General features: G+C 46.3%; 1 protein-coding gene across 3 annotated transcripts in view; it reads left to right on the top strand.

The window, feature by feature from the left end:
* LOC129856999 (uncharacterized) overlaps window positions 1–11,579 on the top strand; it is a 76,859-nt gene that overhangs the window by 48,553 nt on the left and 16,727 nt on the right. For 2 of the 3 annotated variants that reach the window (XM_055924854.1, XM_055924845.1), the window contains exons 12-16: window positions 6,998–7,191; window positions 7,715–7,785; window positions 9,172–9,329; window positions 10,826–10,970; window positions 11,255–11,398. In XM_055924854.1, the coding sequence (XP_055780829.1) occupies window positions 6,998–7,191; window positions 7,715–7,785; window positions 9,172–9,329; window positions 10,826–10,970; window positions 11,255–11,398 (712 nt within the window). Of the gene's footprint in view, window positions 1–6,997; window positions 7,192–7,714; window positions 7,794–9,171; window positions 9,330–10,825; window positions 10,971–11,254; window positions 11,399–11,579 lie in introns of those variants that run through there. The other variant, XM_055924862.1, reaches the window with a different exon arrangement.

Genomic DNA, 11,579 nt, shown 5'->3' on the forward strand with positions numbered 1-11,579 from the left:
CGTATGTTTCAGCAAGGTGTTCAAATAAACCTACACCTAGTCAACCTGTTCACTCTCTTCCTCCTCCGCACCACAACCCCATCCCCCTCTCCTCCCCTCTTTAATATGGCTCCTTCTATTGACTGATTTCCTTATATGAGCTGTAATTCAGTAAAATCATTGAAATTGTTGTATGTTGTGTTAATTTTTTTGTTCAATATATATTGCATTTGGAACGTATTCAGACCCCTTCCCTTTTTAAACATTTTGTTACGTTACAGCCTTATTCTAAAATGTATGAAATAAAATGTTTTCCTCATCAATTTACATACAATACCCCATAAAGACAAAGTGAAAACAGTTTTTTTGACATTTTTGCAAATGTATTACAAATACAAAACAGAAATACCTTTTTTACATAAGTATTCAGACCCTTTGCTATGAGACTTGAAATTGAGCTCAGGTGCATCCTGTTTCCATTGATCATCCTTGATGTTTCTACAACTTGATTGGAGTCCACCTGTGGTAAATTCAATTGATTGGACATGGCTCATCTTAGCTTTGTCTTTCTAGGCTTTTGTTTTCTCTCCTCTTTTTAGCTCCCTCGCTCCCTCATTTCCATCCATCCCCTCGCTCTCTCTCTCTCTCTCTCGCTCTCTCTCTCTCTCTCTCCCTCTCTTTCTCTCCCTTTTATTTTGACTCAGTGTAGAGTGGGATTCACACAGACCAGCAGTTACCAGGCAACAGGCTAGAACTCTGAGACACATGCTCATCAGCTCTCACTAGCTCTCCATCATGCTCTCTCTCGTGTAGAGCTAACTGTTGTTATATACGGCTGGTTACTCATATCATACTCTGAAAGGGTTACAAGGGAAGCCATTTTGATGGTGGTTTGCATGTCTATTTTGAATGTGAACTTTTACACATGGTGAGGTAACGAGTGTAGTCCTCGTTTCAACTGGGTTCGACTGATTTTGGGTGGATTGACTGACTAGTATTGGGAAACGTTATAGGAAAGGTTTCGCTTTTAACATGAGTCATCCTCTTAACTGCTGCCTCAGGTCCAGATCATCCCACATGTAAAAATATGTTAACAACACCCCAACCATGGTTGTAGGATTATCATATTAGTAAGGGGACATGTGGTGTACATGGCTTTTACTAAGTACAGTATCTTCATTTTGAGTGGGACTAGGGTGATCATCATTTGAACTTTTTTTTTTTCATCAAAAAAGCGTGCAAACCCGGGATTCCTTGGGACGTCCCTATCCCATTGAAGTTGACATTTTAAATGGTTAAGGGTAGGGTTAGTTAGGTAAAGGGTTATAGTTAAAGTTAGGGTAAGGGTAGGGATTATGGTTAGGGAACACATGGAATGGCATCAAACACATGAAAACCAAATGGAATGGAAACCATGTGTTTGATGTGTTTGATCATTTTCCAATCATTTCATTTTAGCCATTACAATAAGCCACCCTCCATCCACCAGCCTCCATTGGTATAAGAATTACACTCAACTGTATACTAAGATACAGTTATATTTTCATCATGCACTAATACACACAGACATTTTCTAGTTCTGTAATAACACATCAATTGTAGCCCATTTATTTGTTTTGTTTTGAGGTAGGAAAAGTATGACTTTTCACAGTTCTGGAGCAGTTCCTCTCTTGATCAATGGTGAAAAACAAAACTGAAAAAGCCAGTGACAAGTCTGAAATTAGTCTCAAAAATAGGAAGTCCCTAGTGAAACGGAATGCCCTCGTTTTTCACCTCAAGGCCGCCACGTGATTGATCGTGTCGCTCTTCTACTGCAGTGTGTTTTGATCTAGGAGAGTGGACTGGTTCTCTGGAGACCAGGAGGGAATCACAACGACATGGTCGAGGAGGGAAGGGGCGAGGGAATTAACTGAATTAAGGCTTTGAAGAAGAAGAAACACTTTCATTCACTCAGGTTCCCCCTAGGTAGAATTGTGCTTTGTATAAATGTTATATAACCAAGGCTATGCCCACAAAATTCACTTCAGTGTTTTTGGTAGATGACAAAAAGCACAATAGAACAAGTGAAGAAGGAGTTTGTATGACCTACAGTTGAAGTTGGAAGTTTACATACATTTAAACTCTGTTTTTCACAACTCCTGACATTTAATCAGAGTAAAAATTCCCTGTATTAGGTCAGTTAGGATGACCACTTTATTTTAAGAATGTGAAATGTCAGAATAATAGGAGAGAGAATGATTTATTTCAGCTTGTATTTCTTTCATCACATTCCCAGTGGGTCAGAAGTTTACATACACTCAATTAGTATTTGGTAGCATTGCCTTTAAATTGTTTAACTTGGGTCAAACGTTTCGGGTAGCCTTCCACAAGCTTCCCACAGTAAGTTGGGTGAATTTTGGCCCATTCCCCCTGACAGAGCTGGTGTAACTGAGTCAGGTTTGTAGGCCTCCTTGCTCGCACACGCTTTTTCAGTTCTGCCCACACATTTTCTATAGGATTGAGGTCAGGGCTTTGTGATGGCCACTCCAATACCTTGACTTTGTTGTCCTTAAGCCATTTTGCCACAACTTTGAAAGTATACTTGGGATCATTGTCCATTTGGAAGACCCATTTGCGACCAAGCTTTAACTTCCTGACTGATGTCTTGAGATGTTGCTTCAATATATCCACATAATTTTCCTCCCTCATGATGCCATCTATTTTGTGAAGTGCACCAGTCCCAAACATAATGATGGTCATTATGGCCAAACAGTTCTATTTTTGTTTCATCAGACCAGAGGACATTTCTCCAAAAAGTACCATCTTTGTCCCCATGTGCAGTTGCAAACCATAGTCTGGCTTTTTTATGGCGGCTTTGGAGCAGTGGCATCTTCCTTGCTGAGTGGCCTTTTAGGTTATGTCAATTTAGGACTCGTTTTACTGTGGATATAGATACTTTTGTACCGGTTTCCTCCAGCATCTTCACAAGGTATTTTGCTGTTCTTCTGGGATTGATTTGCAATTTTCGCACCAAAGTACGTTCATCTCTAGGAGACAGAACGCGTCTCCTTCCTGAGCGGAATGAAGGCTGCATGGTCCCATGGTGTTTATACTTGCGTACTATTGTTTGTACAGATGAACGTGGTACCTTCAAATGTTTGGAAAAAGTTCCCAAGGATGAACCAGACTTGTGGAGGTCTACAATTTTTTTCCTGAGGTCTTGGCTGATTTCTTTTGAATTTCCCATGATGTCAAGCAAAGAGGCACTGAGTTTGAAGGTAGGCCTTGAAATACATTGTCACGTTCCTGACCTATTTATGTTAGTTTTTGTGTGTTAGTTGGTCAGGACGTGAGGTTGGGTGGGCATTCTATGTTATCTGTTTCTATGTTGGTTTTGGTTTGCCTGGTATGGCTCTTGATTAGAGGCAGGTGGTTTGCGTTTGCCTCTAATTAAGAGTCATATTTAGGTAGGGCATTCTCACTGTTTGTTTGTGGGTGATTGTCTCCTGTGTCCGTATGTTATGTTCGTACCACATAGGACTGTAGCGTTTGTTTGTTTCGTTTTCGTTTCGATGTCGTCTGTTACCTGTACGTAAGTTTATGTTTAGTTATGTAAGTTTATGTTCAGGTCTCGTCAACGTCGTTTTGTTATTTTGTAGTTTTGCAAGTGTTTGTTTCGTTTCGTGTTTCCATCTTTATCGTTGTTTAATAAAGATGGCTTATTTCCCTGAAGCTGCGTTTTGGTCTGAGGATCCTTCTCTCCTCACCTCGTCCGAGGATGAGGAGAGAGTCACCCGTTACAGAATCACCCACCAACACGCTAAGACCAAGCGGCAAGGGAAAACGAAACGGAGTAAGGGACAGGAGAGAAAGGAGCAATGGACATGGGACGATGTTTTGGATGGAAAGGGTTGCTACACTTGGGAGGAGATCCTGGCTGGGAGGGATCGCCTCCCATGGGAACAGGTGGAGGCATTGAGGAGAGTAGAGGCTACCTGGGAGAGGAACCGGAGCTATGAGGGAACGCGTCTGGCACGGAAGCCGAAAAAGCCCGTAAGTAATTCCCAAAAATTTCTTGGGGGGGGGCTAGGAGATAGTGGGCCAAGGGCAGGTAGGAGACCTGCGCCCACTTCCCAGGCTTACCGTGGAGAGCGGGAGTACGGGCAGGCGCCGTGTTACGCAGTAGAGCGCACGGTGTCTCCTGTACGAGTGCATAGCCCAGTGCGGGTTATTCCACTTCCCCGCACTGGGAGGGCTAGATTGGGTATTGAGCCAGGTGTCATGAGGCCGGCTCAACGCGTCTGGTCTCCAGTGCGTCTCCTCGGGCCGGCATACATGGCACCTGCCTTACGCATGGTTTCCCCGGTTCGCCTACATAGGCCGGTGCGGGTTATTCCACCTCCCCGCACTGGTCGGGCAACCGGGAGCATTCAACCAGGTAAGGTTGGGCAGGTTCAATGCTCAAGAGTGCCAGTACGCCTCCACGGTCCGGTATTTCCGGCACCACCTCCCCGCCCCAGCCTAGTACCTACAGTGTATACACTACGCACTAGGCTACCAGTGCGTATCCTGAGCCCTGTTCCTCCTCCACGCACTCTCCCTGTAGTGCGTGTATCTAGCCCGGTGCCTCCAGTTCCGGCCCCACGCACTAAGCTACCAGTGCGTCTCCAGAGCCCTGTACACACTGTATATTGTCCCCCTACTAATCCTGATGTGCTTGTCCTCAGCCCGGCGTCACCAGTGCCGGTACCACGCATCAGGGATAGAGTAGGCTTTGAGAATACAGTGTGCCCTGTCCCTGCTCCCCGCACTAGTAGGAAGGTGTTTGTCATTAGCACGGTGCCTCCAGTTCTGGCACCACACACCAGGTCTACAGTGCGCCATATCCGGCCAGAGCCATCCGTCTCCCCAGCGCCATCTGAGCCATCCGTCTCCCCAGCGCCATCTGAGCCATCCGTCTCCCCAGCGCCATCTGAGCCATCCGTCTCCCCAGCGCCATCTGAGCCATCCGTCTCCCCAGCGCCGTCTGAGCCATCCGTCTGCCAGGAGCCTGCAAAGCCGCCCGTCTGCCATGAGCCTGCAAAGCCGCCCGTCTGCCATGAGCCTACAGAGCCGTCAGCCAGACAGGAGCCGCTAGAGCCGTCAGCCAGACAGGAGCCGCTAGAGCCGTCAGCCAGACAGGATCTGCCAGAGCCGCCAACCAGACAGGATCTGCCAGAGCCGCCAACCAGACAGGATCTGCCAGAGCCGCCAACCAGACAGGATCTGCCAGAGCCGCCAACCAGACAGGATCTGCCAGAGCCGCCAACCAGACAGGATCTGCCAGAGCCGCCAGCGAGCCATGAGCAGCCAGAGCCGTCAGAGCGCCATGAGCAGCCAGAGCCGTCAGAGCGCCATGAGCAGCCAGAGCCGTCAGAGCGCCATGAGCGTCGAGAGCCGTCAGCCTGCCATGAGCGTCGAGAGCCGTCAGCCTGCCATGAGCGTCGAGAGCCGTCAGCCTGCCATGAGCGTCGAGAGCCGTCAGCCTGCCATGAGCGTCGAGAGCCGTCAGCCTGCCATGAGCGTCGAGAGCCGTCAGCCTGCCATGAGCGTCGAGAGCCGTCAGCCAGCCATGAGCGTCGAGATTCGTCAGTCAGCCATGAGCTGACCTTCAGCCTGAAAAGGCTAGATACCCAGAACTGCCCATCAGTCCAGAGCTGTCTCTCTGTCCGGAGCTGCCTTTCAGTCCGGAGTTTCCCCTCAATCCTGATCTCCCTCTCTATCTTTTTCTACCTCTATATTCTTATCTATCCCTCTATCTTGATTTATCTCTCTGTCCCGGTGTTATCCTTATTAAATATATTATTAAGAGAATTGTGTGGGGGAAAAAAGAGGGTGGACATTCTTGGAGGGAGGAAGTTAGGATGGATTATGGTGGGGTGGGAACCGCGCCCGGAGCCTGAGCCACCACCGTGGTTAGATGCCCACCCAGACCCTCCCCTAGACTTTGTGCTGGTGCGTCCGGAGTTCGCACCTTGTGGGGGGGGTACTGTCACGTTCCTGACCTATTTATGTTAGTTTTTGTGTGTTAGTTGGTCAGGACGTGAGGTTGGGTGGGCATTCTATGTTATCTGTTTCTATGTTGGTTTTGGTTTGCCTGGTATGGCTCTTGATTAGAGGCAGGTGGTTTGCGTTTGCCTCTAATTAAGAGTCATATTTAGGTAGGGCATTCTCACTGTTTGTTTGTGGGTGATTGTCTCCTGTGTCCGTATGTTATGTTCGTACCACATAGGACTGTAGCGTTTGTTTGTTTCGTTTTCGTTTCGATGTCGTCTGTTACCTGTACGTAAGTTTATGTTTAGTTATGTAAGTTTATGTTCAGGTCTCGTCAACGTCGTTTTGTTATTTTGTAGTTTTGCAAGTGTTTGTTTCGTTTCGTGTTTCCATCTTTATCGTTGTTTAATAAAGATGGCTTATTTCCCTGAAGCTGCGTTTTGGTCTGAGGATCCTTCTCTCCTCACCTCGTCCGAGGATGAGGAGAGCGTCACCCGTTACATACATCCACAGGTACACCTCCAATTGACTCAAATTATGTCAATTATCCTATCAGAAGCTTCTAAAGCCATGACAGAATTTTCTGGAATTTCCCAAGCTGTTTAAAGGCACAGTCAACTTAGTGTATGTAAACTTCTGACCCACTGGAATTGTGATACAGTGAAATAATCTGTCTGTAAACAATTGTTGGAAAAATGACCTGTGTCATACACAAAGTAGATGTCCTAACTGACTTACCAAAACTATAGTTTGTTAACAAGAAATTTGCGGAGTGGTTGAAAAACAAGTTTTAATGATTCCAACCTAAGTGTATGTAAACTTCCGACTTCAACTGTATGTGTTTGGCCATTGAAACTACTCTTTCTCATCTCCGTCTTCTAATGGACAGTCACAGAGGGAGACAGCTGGAAAGGGATTGGTGGAACGTGATTGGTTGACCTGTTGCTAATGAGGTGTGGTAAAACAGCAACCAGGTTGCTCATCCTTCTGTTTGTTGTCGCCGTAGCGATGAGGAGGAGATGCGGAAGTCTTTCTCGGAGCTGGGGGACACCAACCAGGCGGACTCCACCTCTAAACACATGAAGAGCATGGCCAGCGGTGGGAAACCCCTCGTGGTCATGGCCCAGCCCTCGGGAGCCCTGCTGTACAAGAACGGCTTCCTGGTGCGCAAGGTGCACGCCGACTCAGACGGCAAGAGAAGTACGGGTCAAAGCCATAGATATATTGTACATTTATAGCTTATTGGTCTGAATCCCCATTGACCCCCCCCCCCTATAAATCCTTATATTATGTGTCGTATTCCCTCCTTATCCTCATCGCTGTTTATTTGTTAAGCCTACCCCTCTTTATATTCATATTTGTTTTGTTTTGACTGCTATTTTTTTGTTTTCTTTTCATTTCTACATTTGTAAATTGAATTTGAGTACTTGAAACGCGCTATAGAAGTCCCATTTTTTTAAACTATTATTATTATTATCATCATTATTACTCATTTAGCCTATGCTGTTATTTTAGCAACAGCTACAGCATACTTATTGTCGTCCACCATACAGTAAATTGTATAACTTTCTTTGGAACAATGAGAGTTTTGTGGCTCTGTTCCAACATCCATACTTGCCTACCACTTAGTATGAAGCAATGTGTTGAGTATGTATAAGTGTGAAGGTAGTATGGACATTTGAAGGTGACCTATGTTTTGACCAAACTATTCTCCTGATCTCAGCACCGCGTGGGAAGAGAGGATGGAAGACGTTCTATGGCATTCTGAAGGGGCTGATTCTCTACCTGCAGAAGGTGAGCAGGTGTGACTACACTTCTGTCTCACTTTATGACCTCGCAACACATTCACTGTCCCGAAATTCTGAAAAGTCTATAAATGCCTGCTCAGTCAACTCACTTTTTACATACTCATATTCAGTGACATTATATATGTTTTTGCACCAAAGAAAATCCCCAAATGTCCTGAAAATGTAAGTCTAGAAAGACTGCTAAGATGATCCTACTTTGTTACATACTCATACACAATAACATTTGTGATACACATAGAAGTATACCCATCTTTGACTGACAACACACTGAAATACAGATCTCCCTCTCCAGCCATCCGGATGGCTTTCCATACCCTGTTGGGTGTTGATATTATCAGTATGAGGTAATGCATAAAGGTTGAGTCCTTGGTTCAGTGCCTTCAGACTGCAGTCCGCAGACCTGGCATTGCCGTCTATACCCATTTGGACCAGTGGTCCTGGCCTTTGCTACGGGCAGCCCTGCCAGCTTCTTGGACTTGTGTGTGACTCGGCCACTTTGAACAGAAGCAAGGGTCCCAACCAGAGGCGGTCCCATGGCGACGCAGCTGTGCCAATGATGTATGTTATGTACTGTATGTCTATTGGCAGTGCTCTCTGGTCCAACGGTCGCGTCTGAGTTGGGCAGAGGCAAGGCACCTACTCGGGTGTCAAAAATACCCATTTCCTTAGTGTGGTTTGTTCTGTAACATCCCATCAACAAGTCATCCTGCTAAAAGAGAGGTCTGGAAACAGTTCTCTTCTAGATTTTCCTGATTCAATCACCAACGGTTCAGTTAACCTTTTACTGCAGTGGGATAAATCAGGGTCACACAGAGTGTTTCTTGATAGTCTTAAACAAATCTACTTTGATAAAAAGTATACACCTGACAAACATGGTTATGGGCTTAAACAAAAGAAGACACCTGTACCATGTCAGATATAGACTTCAAATGTATTACATTTTGAGTTTGCATCCCAATATTACACTTTATTTAAATCACAGAAGACTGAAATATAACAAAACCGTTTGACATAGAAACACTGGATTTTCTGCAGGTTTTTAAAAAGAATGTTTATTAATTATGAATTTATAAAAAATAGTAATAACATTCCACCCATGAGGCCACTAGAGGGAGATTTGGTCATTTGATTGCAGGAAAGGGCTACAATCAATTGCTGTGTTTTTTGATTTCTGGAATTTCACACCATAACACCCATTACCAACTCACTGATGCTTGACATTCTCACATTACAACTCAATTAGATTACCGGTACTCAAAGAACCATCTGGGGGTTGAATACACTCCCCTGTGGTCAGAACTACTGCGATGGTAAATGAAGATATCATGATGTAATCACACTTTATGATGATTGTCATTGTTTGACCATGCAGGGAGAGTACCGGCCAGATAAACAGCTGTCGGACGAGGATCTGAAGAACGCCGTGTCTATCCACCACTCTCTGGCGATGAGGGCTGCTGACTACAGCAAGAGACCCAATGTGTTCTACCTCCGCACCGCCGACTGGAGAGTCTACCTCTTCCAGGCACCGTGAGTCCCATCCCTCGCTTCACTCTTCTTCTCTCATTCCTCTGTAAGATTGAGCCATCCCTTGTTTTCATGAGTTCAGGTTACACACTATAAGTTGAATGCGAGATGGTTCATTATTTGGCTTGGAGCCATAACCTGCAACTGCTCCCTGCACAGCACACATCTGCCGTTGGTTAACATCTGCCCTCGGTTAACATCTGCCCTCGGTTAACATCTGCCCTCGGTTAACATCTGCCCTCGGTTAACATCTGCCCTCGGTTAACATCTGCCCTCGGTTAACATCTGCCCTCGGTTAACATCTGCCCTGGTTTTTCTTTTTATTATTTGTTTATTTTATTGAACTTTTATTTAACCAGGCAAGTCAGTTAAGAACAAATTCTTATTTACAATGACGGCCTACCCCGGCCAAACCTGGACGACGCTGGGCCAATTGTGCGCCGCCCTATGGGACTCCCAATCACGGCCGGTTGTGATACAGCCTGGAATCGAACCAGGGTCTGTAGTGACGCTTCTGGCACTGAGATGCATTGCCTTAGACCGCTGTGCCACTCAGTTAACATCAGCCTTGGTCAATAAACCTGATCTTGACTTTGCAAGGGCACTCTCCTCTTGTCTCCTTGTTTGACCACTAGCTGTCTTGGGCCAGTCTCTCCCCTTCTCACGAGCGAATCATGGCTGTTGCTACCTCCTGCTGTGTGTGTGTGTGTGTGTGTGTGTGTGTGTGTGTGTGTGTGTGTGTGTGTGTGTGTGTGTGTGTGTGTGTGTGTGTGTGTGTGTGTGTGTGTGTGTGTGTGTGTGTGTGTGTGTGTGTGTGTGTGTGTTTGGGAGGAGGAGGAGGGTGAGGGGGGTGTAAATCAAGAATGCAGAGGCACATGATGTGGCCACATGTTCCAGTCACCCAGGAGGACCAGCTCTGCTCCAGTTGCAGCCTGTCCCAGATACCTTCCTCTCTCTCTCGATCTGTCTCTCTCTCTCTCCATCTCACTTTCCTTCCTTTCTCTCCCTCGCTCTCTCTCACTCTCCCTCTCTTTCTGTCACTCTCTGTCTCTCCCGCCCCCCTCTCTCCTTTCCTGCCTCTCACCCGCTTATTTTCACCCTCTCTCTCTTCCTCTGTTTCTCCCCCTTTCTATCTCGCTCCCTTGCTCCATCCCTATCTCTCTCTCTTCCTCTCTCTCTCCCTCCCTCCCACCCTCTCTTTCTCTCTCTCACTTCTCAGCCAGTGTCCAGGTAGTTGTGACAAAACCGTCTGATTCCATCTGATTACTCTCCGGGGTCTCTAATGGCCCGTTAGTAGATAACATCTATTAATTGGCCCCTCAATTATTTATTTCTCAACAGCAAATCAGCGTTTTTCAATACAGCAGCTGTGATGATAATCACTATGATGGCTTAGTTTAGCTCTGTGCAGTAGGGATTGATGTGTGTGGTGTGTGCGTGCGTGCGTGTGTTTGTACAACAAGATCTCAAAACACATGTGTGTGTTTTGTCCTCCATAGAAACGCGGAGCAAATGCAGTCGTGGATCACGCGCATCAACACGGTATCAGCCATGTTCTCAGCACCACCCTTCCCTGCAGCCATTGGTTCACAGAAGAAATTTGCCCGACCGCTGCTGCCAGGCTCCACCTCCAAACTGTCACAGGTACCCGCCTCCGTACCATGTCCTCATATCACCAATCACATTTACCATACCACATCACTACCATAATTGAAAACATCCCTGAAGGCACTCTTCAAAATGAATGAATAAATGCTATTATTTTCAATTTCCACAAGGATGATTAAAGGACAAAACTCACGATGATCTCAGAAATAAAGTATAGGCCTACAGAGGTCAAACTAGTGATGATCATGTGCTGGGAGAGAATACATGGCCCTCTGGTGACCTGGGTGGTGAACTCTGACCCTAAGTATCTGTGTTTACAGGAGGAGCAGGTCCAGTCCCATGAGGCTCGGTTCCGGGCCATCTCCACTGAACTGGCTGAGCTGCGCTCGTATCCTCCAGACCGAAAGGTCAAAGGCCGTGAGCTGGAGGAGTACCGCCAGCGGGACGAGTACCTGGAGTTTGAGGTGAGCCCGAGACGACAGTGTGTGAACTTTTCAAAGGCTACAGGAAAAGAAAAGAAAGAAATTGGAATCAAGTCAAGCGTTAAGCAATTATGCAGCACGGCATTTCTGCCTCGCTCACTTTCTCAGTCCTCTCTCTCTCTCTCTCTTTCCCTTCCCTTCCCTTCCCCCTCTTCCTCTTCCT

The sequence above is a fragment of the Salvelinus fontinalis genome, chromosome 1 (assembly GCF_029448725.1).
Source record: "Salvelinus fontinalis isolate EN_2023a chromosome 1, ASM2944872v1, whole genome shotgun sequence".
NCBI classification, from domain to species: Eukaryota; Metazoa; Chordata; class Actinopteri; order Salmoniformes; family Salmonidae; genus Salvelinus; species Salvelinus fontinalis.